General features: G+C 38.7%; 1 protein-coding gene across 1 annotated transcript in view; it reads right to left on the reverse strand.

Annotated features, from left to right (window-relative positions):
- Positions 1–14,921, reverse strand: part of dnah2 (dynein, axonemal, heavy chain 2) — a 62,705-nt gene extending 47,784 nt beyond the window's left edge. Inside the window, exons 1-20 of the mRNA XM_085351050.1 lie at positions 14,889–14,921; positions 14,603–14,767; positions 14,187–14,421; positions 13,322–13,432; positions 12,652–12,890; positions 12,237–12,428; positions 11,106–11,263; positions 9,005–9,092; positions 8,327–8,532; positions 7,815–7,944; positions 7,141–7,323; positions 6,812–7,020; positions 3,414–3,560; positions 2,884–3,040; positions 2,577–2,686; positions 2,335–2,464; positions 2,054–2,242; positions 1,790–1,934; positions 1,498–1,690; positions 1,202–1,402 (exon numbers count right to left, since the gene is read on the reverse strand). Of these exons, the coding sequence (XP_085207176.1) occupies positions 1,202–1,402; positions 1,498–1,690; positions 1,790–1,934; positions 2,054–2,242; positions 2,335–2,464; positions 2,577–2,686; positions 2,884–3,040; positions 3,414–3,560; positions 6,812–7,020; positions 7,141–7,323; positions 7,815–7,944; positions 8,327–8,532; positions 9,005–9,092; positions 11,106–11,263; positions 12,237–12,428; positions 12,652–12,890; positions 13,322–13,432; positions 14,187–14,421; positions 14,603–14,767; positions 14,889–14,921 (3,221 nt within the window). The remainder of the gene's footprint in view (positions 1–1,201; positions 1,403–1,497; positions 1,691–1,789; positions 1,935–2,053; positions 2,243–2,334; positions 2,465–2,576; positions 2,687–2,883; positions 3,041–3,413; positions 3,561–6,811; positions 7,021–7,140; positions 7,324–7,814; positions 7,945–8,326; positions 8,533–9,004; positions 9,093–11,105; positions 11,264–12,236; positions 12,429–12,651; positions 12,891–13,321; positions 13,433–14,186; positions 14,422–14,602; positions 14,768–14,888) is intronic.
- Positions 14,922–16,432: the final 1,511 nt, after the last annotated feature.

The following is a 16,432-nucleotide window of genomic DNA, read 5'->3' on the forward strand; positions in this document are numbered from 1 at the left end:
TTAAACTGAGATGGGATAAGGCAACAAAAGGAACATCTTGCAACTAATTAGATTCATTGGCAGCAGCTCACTGACATTACTGGGTGTAAAATGAGCATCTTAGAGAGACAGTTTCTCAGAAATGAACATGGGCAAAAGAAAAATGCATCTAGTGGTTATTTCAGCAAAGCAATGTTAAGCAGTATACTGCATCTAATACAACTGCATGTCTTCACAGTAGAAGAGTCTGGGTTCAGAAGTGGCCTGTCTGCAGTCCAGACCTTTCACCAATTGAAAACATTTGATGCATCATCAAACGAAAAACATAAAGAAGACCGACTGTTGAACAGCTACAATACTATTGGACAGCATTCGTCTACTTAGTCCAGCAGCTGGTCTACTTAGTTTATAGCTGTAAATGGATTGTTATTCACAGAAGATGGGCTACAACACAGTCTGTGTCCCAGATGTGTTACTGCCATTAAATTATAAACAAGCGAATATTTTTTCAGTTTAAACATTAACTTGTTTTCTGTGTTTTAATGTGAATAAAATCATTGTATTTTGCTCTATTTATATTTTACCCAGCATCCAAACATCTAAAATAACTGCTTGTTATGTGATTGTAATTGCATGTTACTTCCCAACCTCTGTGCTTCGATAAATTATTTTCAATTCTTTCACAAGGTCTCTGCTTAATTAAATACACTTAGCGCTGCCGACTGCTCCGAAGCTAAGTTTGGAAAAGATTGTATCAAATGCCGGTTAAGTGTAGCATACAATTACATTTTTCTGCTAAAAGTGCACAAGATTGCAAGTGTGTGTGGGCAAAGCAGCCTGCACTGCGTGGGCTGACCTGTAGATGTTGCTGTTAAGGGCTTCAGGCAAACAAGCGCTGACATTCAATTCGTAATTCATGATCAAAGCATGTACTGGATAGCGCACAGCTCACACAAACTCCTCTTTGATAACACTTATATAACTGATGTCTTTTTCTCAGTAGAATGACATTTTTGGTAAACTTTTATAAGACTTCTTCACTTCAAACAACATTAAATATTGACCTTAAAACATACGGAATTTCTAGGAAATGAGTCCTCAAACATTAACTCTTGATTAATTATATTCACAAGAAATCTAGTGAATATAATTCATCTACTAGGTCCCAGAGTCAGCGACATAAACCCCCCTGTACGATAAGGTTATTTCACTGATTTCCCACCTGCTGGCACTGTCTTCCAGGGAGGCATGAAGTTCTTTTAGGCGCATGCTGGCCATGTCACTGAGAAGCTGAGTGAACTTGGTTTGCCACTCATTACAGTGCTGCACCAAGGAAGACTTGAGCGGTGAACAGTCCAGCATGACAAACTGGATGTTAAGCACCGTCTCTTCTTGTTGAACACTGCTGGCCTTCTCTGAGTACCTGGAAGTCAAGACGTGATAAAATATTGCAGAAAAAAAACTTTGTGGACGACTCAAGAGAACAACGTTAAATATTTAGATTATATTTCACAGTACCTTTGTATATCTGCATCAAAAGAAGACAGTGGTAGGTTAAGTCTCTGGTAGCGTTGTATAATGGAATCCTTATTCATCTCCCAGATGTCCCTGTATTTGTCCCAGTTTTTTAAATGAGATTGCAATTGGCTGGCATTGGCTGTCATCCCTGAGGCAATTGCAGCCTGAATCTTTTTTATCCCCTCATCTTGCCCTGGTGGATCAAACAGCATCAGAGTTAAAGGATAGAATTACAGACATGGTGACATATATGTTTATACTGTATTTTTATGTTTTAAAAAAATGTTCTGACCTATAATGATGTGTATGGGATCCTTCTGGGACTCTTGGTTGGAGAGAAGTTCTTGGAGTCGTTTAAATTCTGAGATGAGACTGATGAGCTGAGGCATAACATTCACAACCTGAGCAAGCTTTCTGAGAGTTGGGGAAAACGCTACCTGTTAAAAGAGACCCACATACTCATGTTTTAAACTGTTAACATATATGGACATGTCCCTTCACAATGTCAACAAATCAATATCAATGACTGAACCGGATTAAAACAGGTATCTAGTACCTTTGGAGCCATTTGTGGAGCTGCACTGTGGAGGGTAACGAGGACTTTAAACAGGGGGCTGGGTGTAGTCTTGCTGTCACCGTTGATCGCTCTGGATAGCTTCTTCAAGGAGTTTTTGATGTTACTGTTGAAAGCTTCTTCTATCATATGATCCACCCTCTCTATGTAGTTCACCCAGTGCTCCTGGACCTTAAAAACCATTTCACAATTTTAACATACAAAATACTGCAATAGAAACTAATATTATTATTATTATTATGGCAGATGAACAGAGGACATACCTCAGGTCCATCATCTGCCAAGATGTCATAGATCCGGGTCATGATATTGACAATATCCTGGTGTGCTGAGCGAAGTATTTGGAGAATGTTCTGCAGGTGAGCCTTCTGGTCATCCTCAAACTCCAGATTCCTAAATGAAAATAATTGAATTAAATAAATAATACTTTACATTGAATTTATTTTATGTATTTATTAGACAGACTTGTAATGTAATGAAAATGAGTTGTTAAATCAGTTCTTACCTGTACACAGTTTTTCCATCCAGTTTAACCAGAAGTGCTTCACTAATCTGATGACAGTGTTTGAAGATGGACTGACTGGACACTTTGTAATTATCAATTATCACATGGAGCTGAAAGTAAGAGGACAGTAGAGGGAAGAAGACAAGTGAAGCTGCTAAGTAAGACTCATCCACAGAGGTTTATTACAGGTTCAAAAAAATACGCTACAGATAAGGAAAATGTGATTGTTGCTAGTTTAGTTACTGTTGTCACCAGTCTGAGGCTCAAAAGAAAAATATCTGTAAGTGGTGAACTGCAATCTTACAACCTTGTCAACATGCAGGAGACAGTCACGGATGAAGATGTTAGAAGCTCCTTTAGACAACCACAGGAGTTTGGTCAGACCCGGCTGGATCTTCTTATCAATGAAACGTATTCTCTCCCGAAAAAGACCCAACTCCTCAGGAGAGAGCATTTCTGTGATCCTGGGACCCACAGATAAATATGTTTTTCTACTGACTGAATAATATCTGAACAGGCAGGATTATCAAATACAGCATGTACATCTTTCTCTGTGCTTGTAGGTGTGTAAATGTGCGAAATTATGAATCCATTTTAAAGTCTTACAAGTGTTGATCAGTATTGGTGTCACGCGTTTCATTTTGTATAAAAGTGTAAGCACACAGGACCTTTAATTTAAGTGATTTTCTTTAGCTCACTGATTAATAATCTTCTTATAGTGCTCACAATTACAAGGATGTTAATTCACAAGACGTGTTCACAACACAAAAACTGGTCAAGCTCTCCAGATGAATGGTGATGCTGTGTAATGCTGCAAGCGAGTGTTCCAAGTCAGACCTGTTATACTCGCGGACCAGCAGCAGTACTTGCTGCCTCAGGCCTCTGAGGTCATCTCTGTCCTGGTAAATGTCAGATACACTCTGGGGGATCTCAAACTTTAGTCGATCCCAGCACTGGATCTCAGAGAACAGATTCAACAGGTCGCTAGACAAAAAAGATACAAAATAACAATACAGAGTAAGTACATTAAAATGTAAAGTTGTACGTAAATCTCTGGAGACCCCTGGGAAATTATACACTTTAATGACTGTTTTAAGCTAAAACATTAAGTACACTGCCTCCAGTAAACAGCTATCTTGTTGGAAACATTTCAAGTATAACTTCTGCAGTAGGGGAGACCGGGGATAGTTGTAACGTGGGTCAGTTGTAACACTTCCAATTTCTCCAATCAGGGCTAAGTTTCAAATGATGTGACTCATCCTGTGCATGCCCAACTCAGTTCTGCTATCACATGTGAAAAATCAGCACATTTTGTCAAACACAGACAATTTAACACGAAAAAAAGTAATTTGTACGCCAAAAAGTAAGTTTTTCTACTTTATTTCAATTTCTAATAGCATTATCTGCTTTGCAGTTAAACTCATCAAACTTAAATTATGTTATTTGTATGTCTATGGGGATATAGTCTGTGTAGGTCTTTAGTGCTAATGTTTTAGCCGTTGGCTGTAATGTTAGCTAGTTCATGGCTATAGGAGTCTGGGTCAGTTGTAACAGCAACAGTCTGGGTTAGTTGTAACAATAATGCAGATGTTACAACTTACCACACTATTACTTTAACTTATATTAAACAAGTTGGGGCAACGACATCAGCAGAGAGAGGTTCACTGGTCGCATTTGTATATGTGGTTAATGCCATTGGCAACACAATTCCTCCACTGTTTGTGTTCCCACACATACATTATGCAGACCTCTGTGTCAGAGATGGACCAGTAGGAAGTACTGGTTGTGGAAATAAGTCAGGATGGATGCAAGAAACAGATTTCCTCATCTTTCTGAAGCACTTTGCAAACCACACCAAGGTAAGCCAGGATAAAAAGTAATGGAATTGCGATGCTGGTGAACAACTACATTTTTTCAGCTTCATTGTTATGTTCAAAATTGGTGCAAGAGTTGTAGGTTATAATGCCCACTGAGCCAATGAGGCCAAACTCAAGGAAGACCAACCAAAATTAATGAAATATTCAGTTGCAGAAAATTCCATAATTTGTCTTTTTTGGGGGGTTGGAATATGTTCAAAAGCTAGATTTCTGCATTCTGTCACACACACACACAGCTACATAAATGGATGTAAGTGCATTCATGTGTTGAATAAACAAAGATTACATGTTAATGTTTTGTTAGTATCCTTATTTCATTGTGCTACATTTTACCCCAGGATATGTTACAACTAACCCAGACTATGGGGTTAATTTTAACATTTCACTCTTTGTGTTTGAGACCATACCATAGAAATGCGTAATTGTGCTGCAGAGAAAATAGCTGCACTATTTAATAGCCGAGACATGTAAATACTTTGCATTACATTTTGAATCCACTACCTTAAAAGAGCTCCGAGTTACAGACAGAAATGTCAAAAATGTTACAACTATCCCCGGTCTCCCCTACATTTATATAAAAACGGCACATGTACACATTTGTGTGTTTGTATTCATGCCCAAATGTTTGGTCTTTGCATGAATCTATTGTGTAAGAGCACATTTGTGTATTCACCTAACAGTAAAGTGTACAGGGAGTGCAGAATTATTAGGCAAATGAGTATTTTGTCCACATCATCCTCTTCATGCATGTTGTCTTACTCCAAGCTGTATAGGCTCGAAAGCCTACTACCAATTAAGCATATTAGGTGATGTGCATCTCTGTAATGAGAAGGGGTGTGGTCTAATGACATCAACACCCTATATCAGGTGTGCATAATTATTAGGCAACGTCCTTTCCTTTGGCAAAATGGGTCAAAAGATGGACTTGACAGGCTCAGAAAAGTCAAAAATAGTGAGATATCTTGCAGAGGGATGCAGCAGTCTCAAAATTGCAAAGCTTCTGAAGCGTGATCATCGAACAATCAAGCGTTTCATTCAAAATAGTCAACAGCGTCGCAAGAAGCGTGTGGAAAAACCAAGGCGCAAAATAACTGCCCATGAACTGAGAAAAGTCAAGCGTGCAGCTGCCAAGATGCCACTTGCCACCAGTTTGGCCATATTTCAGAGCTGCAACATCACTGGAGTGCCCAAAAGCACAAGGTGTGCAATACTCAGAGACATGGCCAAGGTAAGAAAGGCTGAAAGACGACCACCACTGAACAAGACACACAAGCTGAAACGTCAAGACTGGGCCAAGAAATATCTCAAGACTGGTTTTTCTAAGGTTTTATGGACTGATGAAATGAGAGTGAGTCTTGATGGGCCAGATGGATGGGCCCATGGCTGGATTGGTAAAGGGCAGAGAGCTCCAGTCCGACTCAGATGCCAGCAAGGTGGAGGTGGAGTACTGGTTTGGGCTGGTATCATCAAAGATGAGCTTGTGGGGCCTTTTCGGGTTGAGGATGGAGTCAAGCTCAACTCTCAGTCCTACTGCCAGTTTCTGGAAGACACCTTCTTCAAGCAGTGGTACAGGAAGAAGTCTGCATCCTTCAAGAAAAACATGATTTTCATGCAGGACAATGCTCCATCACACGCGTCCAAGTACTCCACAGCGTGGCTGGCAAGAAAGGGTATAAAAGAAGAAAAACTAATGACATGGCCTCCTTGTTCACCTGATCTGAACCCCATTGAGAACCTGTGGTCCATCATCAAATGTGAGATTTACAAGGAGGGAAAACAGTACACCTCTCTGAACAGTGTCTGGGAGGCTGTGGTTGCTGCTGCACGCAATGTTGATGGTGAACAGATCAAAACACTGACAGAATCCATGGATGGCAGGCTTTTGAGTGTCCTTGCAAAGAAAGGTGGCTATATTGGCCGCTGTTTTGTTTTTGTTTTGTTTTTGAATGTCAGAAATGTATATTTGTGAATGTGGAGATGTTATATTGGTTTCACTGGTAAAAATCAATAATTGAAATGGGTATATATTTGTTTTTTGTTAAGTTGCCTAATAATTATGCACAGTAATAGTCACCTGCACACACAGATATCCCCCTAAAATAGCTAAAACTAAAAACAAACTAAAAACTACTTCCAAAAACATTCAGCTTTGATATTAATGAGTTTTTTGGGTTCATTGAGAACATGGTTGTTGTTCAATAATAAAATTATTCCTCAAAAATACAACTTGCCTAATAATTCTGCACTCCCTGTATTTACCATCAGTTATAGTGCATCTAGGTTTATTACACAGAGTTTAGCATGTAAGCTTTGTACCTCTTGTGTTTAAGTCATGTGTGCTCGTGTTGTTTGACCCACTTGTCAAAGTTGATGTCCAGCTTCTTGTCCTTGCAGCGCACCATGAGTGGCTGCTCCAGGCGTTTGAGATACTGCACATCCAACTTCTGAGTCCATTCACTGAAGTTCTTCCTCACAATCTCATCCAGAATTTGCATAGTTTGACCACAGGTGGTAAGTAACTCCTTGCAGGTCTGAGAATCCAGTATTAAGTGGGCCTTCTGAAGCACCTGGAGGCAAAGGAAAGCAAACAGAGTAGAGGAGGTGGAAGTAAGGTTGGTTAGTGATTGCAGAAAGCAATAATTGTGTACTAAAAATCAAAGGTCTTTCTTGTTGTCTAAACGCCTCACCTCCATGAATCTCTCTAACTGATGTCTTTGGGCCATCACCCAGTAGACCTGGCCTGCTTTCCGGGGCATATGATCAGGGTAAAACATTGAGGTCTGGTTCAGCTCTTTGTTTCCGATTTTAAGCTCTTTGTAAAAGATATTGAAGGTTTCCTCCAGCTTCTCTTCTACAGTGCGCTTAATGGACTGTGATGGAAGAATTCAAAGATACATGTTATGATGGTAACAGAAAAAAATAGGGCAAAGAGAAAAGTTTAGCTGTAATGAAAACAGAAAAATAGCATTTGATTGATCATTGCACTGAATGAAATCTGTAATTGGAACAAATCTGAAGGTCTCTAGTACAACAAAAGCAAACTATTCACCCATGTGTGCAACTGCTTTTACTCTAACAAACACACAAACTTGAGCACAGCAATTTATTCACCCCGTTATCATGGCAAAGTGTGTAATACGCTGCTCCATCGTGTCTTTGGACACATGTGCAGAAGTTGCAGTCACAGCAGGGTTTTGCCATGATACTGGGTTGATTTATTAGAATTAGCAACGCAGGACCAGATATTAACCTGTAACATTTAATTAAAAACAAATGAAAATGTGTTACATTGTTTAATACAAATTTAGCCAATGATAAAACTTGTGTAACTGTTTCTGTGAATGTCTTTGTGAAAGCGTACCTTGCGAGCGAACAAAGGCGTAAAGACGTCAAGGAGCCGAATTCCTTCCTCAACTGTGTTCCCTGTCGTAAACACTGAACCAATCAGGCCCTGAATCTTCATCTCCAGATCTTTTACAAACGCACAAAACCTGTACACATGCATACACACACCAAAACATGTCTACAAGCCAAAATACTTAATGAATTTAGCAAAAGCATGCTAACAGAAGTGTAGACACGCATACTAACACTGATATCCGCAGAGACGCATTAATGTAGAGGAGAAGTTAAAATCGTGTAGGGATGTATTAACATAATGAGCATCCAGAGGTAAGATCAGAAAAACAGCTTTTATATTTGTTCACCTTCTGCCAAACCACTCATTTGGGTTGCATAGGTTCTGGTGCTCCCTTTATTTAACTGCCCGTGGCTCCCCACAAACAACAATTATATTTTATAAACATGAAAAAACCCTTTCAAACTATTATATTCCACATTCATTTGATTATTTTAAAACAAACAAAGCTTAACCTGTTGAATTCATTGCACCATGTGGTATCCTTGACATCAAGTATGCCCTTGTCAACAGAGCGTAGTTTTTCCAGGCTGCGATGGAAGTCGCTTTCATTCTTCAGGAGGGTGCCAGTAAACCCTGGTCCCTTGCAACCACCTAAGCATGGCAGAGCCCTCTGCTGACCATCCTCCCAGCGGGCAAACTGATGCTGGCAGTCACATATCTGTGAGCAGACAAGAGAAGCTAATAATCTCATATCAAACAACATATATATCTATCCCACACAAGGGATTTTCTGAAATTATATTGGAGGTGATCACCTGCTGACTCATAAGACTACCTATAAAGTTGTCAACAATAAAGGCCACCTTACTCACACAAATGAACAAACTGTCACTATAATACTGTTTAAGAAATTGTATTTAAATAGAAACAAAATTTCTTTTCAGTTTTTGTTCTGGGTGTTTTGTCATTAGTCTCCATTTTACAGGAGCCCAAGCTGCTTTTATAGAAGAGTTCTGTCTACAGAAGAGCTACTGAAAGAGTAGGATAGCACAAGGTGGGTGCCATTTTTTCCTTTCTTTTTTTGAAACATGTCTTTTTAGTATTGTTCCTTTGCTCATGATGGTTAACCTGATAATTGTGATTCAGTATGCAGTGTTACTTGTTCTGTGCTACCGAGAGAAAATATTTACCTCAATTAGGTCTCTGAGCCTCTGAACATACGACTCAATCACCACGATAAACGTTGTTTTGTCCAGGACCCAGCCTTTTCGGGAATACCTGATGTGAATGAAAAAGGATAAAGATAAAGGAAAAGGCTAGAACAACGGAGCAAAGAGAGCAAAGAGAAACAGAAAAAAAGGCAGAAAATGGGCTTGGATGACTGGAGGTTGGTGGGCAACACTAAATGAAATGGTTTTTCATTTTATAATATATCTTTAGAGGTTATAAATAGGACGAGTGAAGTTTATCAATTGTGAAATCTTTAAAAAGAAAAAGTACACTGTATATATCAGTGGTCCCCAACATTTTTTGCACCACGGTCCGGCCTTTAAGGTGTCGTAGATGAATACAACAACATAAAACCAGTACTGGTACCAAAAAAAAGAAGATTTATTCATAACACACAGGAAAATAACCAGGGAATCTGAGTAAATGATAAAAACATTAAAAAAATAGTGCTAAAAAACGATAACAACCCTGAAAACCATAAACTTCACACCTGAGCCTCAACTCTTGCGGCTCGGTACCAAACGACTCACGGACTCATGGAAAAAGTCTGGAAACTGTGTAAAATGTAAATAAAACAGTATTCAAGGTCTTGTACATCTCAAAAATCTACATTTTAATCACAATAGAACAGAATAACAGATGTTTAAACTGAGAATGTGTTTCATTTAAAGAACAACATTCATTTTGAATTTGATAGCAACACGTGTCTAAAAAGTTCGGATGGGGTCATGTTTGCCACTGTGTAGCTCCCCTCTTCTTTTAACAACAGTCTGTAAGCATCTGTGAACTGAGGAGAACAGCTGCTGGACATTCATGTCCGATAGAGGATTCTAGCTGCTCTACATCTTCTTTGTTCTTCTTTGTCATATTTTTCTTTCAAGATGCGCCAAACGTTTTGGTTGGTGAAAGGTCTGAACTTCTACTGCGAAGCCACGATGTTGTAATAGATGCAGGATGTGGTTTGTCTTACTGAAATATGCGAGGCCTTCCCTGACAAAGACACCATCTGGATGGGAGCATGTATGCTGCTCTAAAACTTGTGTATTCCTTTCAGCACTGATGGTGCCTTTCCAGATGTGCAAGCTACCAATTCCATAGGCACCATGCACCATCAGGCTTTTGAACTGAGCACTGATAACCAGATGATACCTCTCTCCTCTTTAGTGCAGGGGATGTGGTGTCTTTCCAAAAAGAATTTTAAATTTGGATTCGTCTGACCACAGAACAGTTTTCCACTTTGCCTCAGTCCATCTTAAATGAGCTTTGGCCCAGAGAAGATGGCATTTCTGCATCATGTTCACATGTGGCTTCTTCTTTGCACGGTAGAGCTTTAATCTGCACTTGTGGATGGCATGGTTAACTGTGTTTACATACAGTCATTTCTGGAAGCATTCCTGATTCTATGTAGTGATTTTCATGACAGAAACATGCATGTTGCTGTTTTTTTGTTTGTTTGTTTTCTTTAATGCAGATCCCCAAGTGCCCAAAGACACAGGCTTAATATTGATTTTTAGCCTTGTCCTTTGTGCACAGAGTTTTTTTCCACATCCTCTGAATCTTTTGATTATATTATGTAGTTGGCAAGATATTCCAAGTCTTTGCAGTTTGACCTGGAGAAACATTATTCTGAAACTGTTTCACATTTGATAGTTTTTTTGTTCTTTGTGTATTTTATGTTCAATATAGGTATTTGTTGTGCCTGAAAATGAACAAATAAATGAATGAATGAATGAATGAATGAATGAACCTCTGACCACCAAACTGCCTCTCTAAGATACTCAATCACTTTACTGACTGACTGTTATCCGTTAACCTAATTAACTACAAAATGTTCCTCCAGCTTTTTGGAATTCAGCTTTTATTTCAAGGTTGAGAACAAAATACAAGAAGATCTGAGGTGATGATCACTGTAACCAACATGGCTGAACTTATTTAAGTAAATATGAACCTAAATATGAATTTAGGTTCAAGTTCAGACTAACTATATACAACATATTTAGGAATTTAAAACAATCAAGAAAACTCTGTTTTGTATTTCTATGCATGTAAAATTTCTCCTACTTGTGATGAATTTTTGAGGCACGGAGGTAAACTTCCTTCCAGATCAGGCAACACTGCATGCAGTCGCTGAGGATTTGTTTGCTAGATAACACGTAGCCTTCAAAAATCCTGTCCAGACAGATCCTTTGAGAGCACAGACGGATGATCTCATTAGTCATCTGCAACACAGGGACATATATTTTAAGTATTTGGCAGCTGAGCTTTTTCTTGCTCTTATTAACTTATTATAAGGAGAACAAAGAAAGCATCGCCCGTGTGCTACTTGTTAAATTACCCCAGTCACAGGTCATTACCCTGCAGCCTTCAAGATTTACAAATTATATGAATTATATTAACCAGACAAAGTGAATCTGAGCAAAAAAAAAAAAAAAAAAAGTAATGCAAGCATGCTAACTCAAAACATAATAATTTTATAATTATTATAATTTATCCCTCTGCTTGTGGAGCTGTCATTTTAAATGTAAAAATAAGTCGTGCAATGAAAATGATCAGATATTTTATTTGGTCCATTGACTTGCTAGATATCAGAACTCTGATGTCTACATATTCAAAACGGGTGCTCATGGTCTCTCTGATGATGATGATGGTGATGATGATGAGCACCAGCATGTGAGAAAAAGAAGGCACAACAACAGAAAATAATACAGCTTAAAAAGGTGCTCCTAGAAAAACATTTTATCACAAAATGAAAATATGTGATAAGTAAATAACAGAACAATGTATAACACAGTCAGCTGCCTTTCAAGTGATCCTCTTGGCCCACAGATGGACTTCAGTTTTAGGTTTATTTAAATAAAGCTGATATAGTTTATATAGCTTCTATTGTAGCTATGATGAAAAACAACCAGTATGAGCACTCCACATTTGATATATAGTGTATGACAAGTTAGATACAATCCACCAAATCTACAATGAAAGTACCAGAGCTTTTATATAAACACTGTTTTTCATTTTGATATTTAGGATATTACACAGTACAAGCCAGAGATAATAGATAAAAATTAGCCGAAAGTGTTATGTTAATGAGCACTGACCTGTCAAAATAAAATCCATAAAATGAACTGTATCATGAAAAGGACACTGGTTTAAGTCTAATGTTGAAATCTAGCGAGAGTTTAACATTTCAGGTACCTGGCGGAAGAAGTTGACGATCCTCTCACTGGTATTGTAGTGGGGGGAGTTGATCCAGATGATTCGAATGAGACTGACAATGTGTTTAAACTTGGAAGCAATTTGACTTGGTTTAAGCTGCTCAAGCTCTTCGCAAGGCTCCTTCAATATGGACAAGAAGGTCAGATTTGACTGGGCCTGAAGAGAACAATCCTGGGCAGAACACACACACAAAGTCAAGGTGAAATGAATGATTACTACTATTATTTCAGTCACATTCACCAAAGCTTTCACGTTCACATATTGAGGCCTTCCAGCTAGACTGCAACATACGAAGCACAACACTTTGTGCTTATGATGCTATTTGTTTTGTAAATAAAATGTTGACATTATTTGGATTAAATCTTTATTATAAGCTGACTTTGCGCAGATTTACCTGTATTTCATGGGCCAGCTGACAGAAGCGCTGTACATACAGAGACTTTGCAACCTGGAGGATGTTCTGGATGTGCTTGACCCCTGGCTTCTGTAGCTGCCGGCTGATGTTCAACAGCTGGGTAGAGCGAGTCTTCCAGAAGGATATCTCCCGCAGTGGACCACAGCTGTCTCTCATGTTCACAATGTCTTGCGCATTTAGTAGCTCCTTGATTTGATCAGTCCAGTGGATCATTACAACTAAAACATGTAGAACATGTGAATGGAGGACACAGGAAATTAAGGTAGGAACAAACAATATAGAAAAGACACATAATAAGTAGACATAAACTAGTGGTGTTATGCTATAACTACTAAGCATGACTACAGAAATGTCATGGATATGAGAATGCAACAGAGTTCTGAACATAGATGATGGAAATAGAAAGAAGCAGCCAAAAACATGAACAGGTGCAAATTTTGTAAGATGGACCTTGAATGAAATAAAATCACTGGAGAGCCTGAGACAGAAAGCTCATGGTGCAGTTTCAATGTTGTCTTCAGTATAAAGTCAGAGAACAGACATTTGTAAGTGTGAGCCTTTTAACCCATACCCTTCAGAGACACATGGAAACCAAAAGCAACCCTTGTCAGCTGCATGCAGATGCATACAAATAGCGCCGCTAGCTTACTTTCCATTCTCTGTATCAGCTTCCTGTCCTTGCTGGCCTCCTCAGCACTGCACTGCAGGCCTTCCATTGGGATGTAGAGAACAGTGTTCCCAAACTTCCTATGTACATCATCTGTTCAAAAAGAAAATAAAATTACACCACATGTGTAATGCTCATATGTGACCATCAACTACTCACGGCATCAACTGAAGTCATCTGACAAGTTCCATTCTTTTCATCCTTCCTACCTATAGTCCTGTTACACAGCACAATCTGCACGCAGAGGCCCATAAAATACCTTTCCCTCCATTTAAAGAAATACTGTATGCATACTATAAATAGACAATTCACAGTCACAGGGGAGCTTGATTGAATCACTTCTGTTTAACAATGCTCACCAGCCAGTGGGGTTGAGCTTGAATGATTTTGCAGGAATATTGGGAGACATATCCAAGAAAAGCTAAGCTTGCCTTCTGTATTATCATCAAGAGTACAAGGCACTGGTACAAACGTACATTATACTATGTAAGCCTAAAGTCAAACTGGAAAGCAGCAAAAAGTTGGAAGTAAAAGATACGTGTGATTTTCACTGCCTATATTAAGGATTTGCAGATTGGAAGCATAAACAAGCGGGGGTGGGGGGGACATATTTGTAGAAGCAGAACTACTTCTGTTAAGTAAGATGAGGAAAAATACTTCAAAGGAAGTTGACAAAACTGCCTGTGTAGACTCTTCTTTAATGAGCCCTAAAGAGTCTCAATGACAAATCATAGTGCGAAAAGCAAAGCTAAATAACTTGAAAGAAGTCAAATAAACCGTATAATGTGAGACTAAGTGTTGAAAGAGTGAAATGCCTGTTTCTTTTAAAAAAAAAAAATTTACCCACCTGTAAGGCTGGCGAGATATAAGTGCATGTGTTTGGTATAGCTGTCCTTGATGCTCTGCTCCCTGTAGGCACTAATGGCAACTGGGGGGGCGTGCAAACAGGTCATGTCTTGAAGCAGCCTCTGGATGGGGTTGCCTCGCACCGTGCCAAACTGTATGGCTGTATCAAACGTTTCTAGTGTGATTATGGCTTCTGGCACACGGACAAAATAGGACAACTGCCCTACCACCTCTCCCTATGAAGATAAATATTCAGATGCAGTGGTGAAAGAGACAGAAAAAGAAGGCAAAGGGGGCGACAGAATTAACAAACAAAACATTAGGCACTTTTATATTTTCCCCTCAAACATTACAAGACCAGTAAAATCAACTGAAATAAATCACCATACACAATGCTGAGAGGAAAGAGTGTTGTACCAGTAAGGGCATCGAGTACTCCACCCGAAGTCCAACCTTGGTGTCCAGGTAGACTACCATGGTTGTGATAGAGGCGTCTTCAATGAACTGATCCACAGCTTTCTCATTCTCCTCTGTCCATGATTCTTCGGTTACACCAGAAATAGCCACACAGTCGATGAACAACTTAGATGATAGTGAGATGAAAGGATGAGTATGTGTAGAGGAGTGGGGAGGAAAAGTTGATTAATAATTGCCACAACTCGTTAAGGTGGAAGAAAAAGTTGAATTTCTAAATCACAGTCACCTGACGAATAGCCTTAGAGTATTCCTCTTCCATTTCTTCTTTTTTCCGTCAAGCTTTCTGTTCTTTCTCTATGGCTGTGAAAGATTAAGGACACGAATATACGACACAGGCTACAGTGCAGCAGTGAATTGAAGCATCAAGTTTAAAACACACACACGCACACACACACATGTATATAGTTTAGTAAACCATTATGATTAAGTTACTGTAGCATGAGTGTTACAGACTAGCTTACCACATACTAGTTTAGGCAGTTGGTAAAGTTTTAGCGACGTCGTTACCTTTGGAGAGAAGTCTTCGGCAGCAAAAATATTTACTTCACCTTTCTATTTAAACCCTCCGACATGACAGCTGTAACCCGGTAAAAAAAAACACACCAAAACATTTCCGTGAGGTCATTGTGACCGAACTTAAATCGGTAATTACACAAATGTTCGTCTATCTGGTCCTTCCTGTCCCTTTACAGTGAACCATGTAGCTGTGTGTGCTCGTCACCTTGGAAACCTTTGGTTGCCAGGGGAACCCACGTGGACTGGGGCTGAGCGCGGCAGACACGTGAGCGATATTGTTGTCAATACTGTTTTTGTTTTTTCCTTCCACAGTATATACAACTACAAATGCGTTTTTCTGGGGTTGTTGGAAGATTTATTTTGTAATTGTAAAATTTGTAATTTTTTCTACATCCTGTATGATCAGAAGCGTATTGCCAGTGCACATGGGCGCTTTCATATATTCAAGATTCAAGAGCTTTATTGTTTATATATAGTAAACGTGCACACAGGTGTTGGTAATCATATTAATTCTGTGCCTAAATGAAATAAAACCTTGAATCGTTTAATTACTAATATGTGTTTTTCTACCTCGTTGGTGGAAAATATGGCGTCAAATCCGACCAACAACATGATTTTGTAAAATAAAAGTTCAGAGAAGGAAGATGTACATACTGGACTTTGACTGTATTTTCTCCTTAAGAATAAATGAAGTAAGTAAAAGATAAACTACTCAATGACCGAAGATGAGATTTTATTTATTTATTGTTTCGCCTTAGGTATTCTGTTAAATTTCTGGAATGCATAATTTATTGACAAACCAGTATGAACCAGTATGAATGAATGAGCCAGTAAATGAATAAACAAACCTTTTCCACGGATTAACAGAATATTTCTGTTTTTAGGAACAAAGTCCAAGTGATCTGCTCATACTAAAAACTTGTGTAGTGTAATATAAGAGAGTAAAAAAGTGACAAAATTTACATGGGTGAAGGTGTACTGATGTTGTAGCGATAGTGAGATTAAGAAGATTATATACGATTTAAAAGTGAAAAAGATTTCTAACAATAACGTCACTTTATGTAAGGCATATTAGCTGCAGAATGTTTAGTATTTGTATATTGTTAAACACTTATTTTTTTCTCTTAGATTTGAAACTTACTTAGACCTTAATGAAGTCCACAGTAAAGAACAATAGTTCAAATTTGGAATAAGCCTGACTTCATTTAAATTCTACATACTGTCGAATGTGCCCCATACACCTTTCACCACTGA

The sequence above is a fragment of the Diplotaxodon limnothrissa genome, linkage group LG3 (assembly GCF_057381915.1).
Source record: "Diplotaxodon limnothrissa isolate DT_005_m linkage group LG3, D_limnothrissa_male_GT1.1, whole genome shotgun sequence".
In the NCBI taxonomy this organism is placed as follows: domain Eukaryota; kingdom Metazoa; phylum Chordata; class Actinopteri; order Cichliformes; family Cichlidae; genus Diplotaxodon; species Diplotaxodon limnothrissa.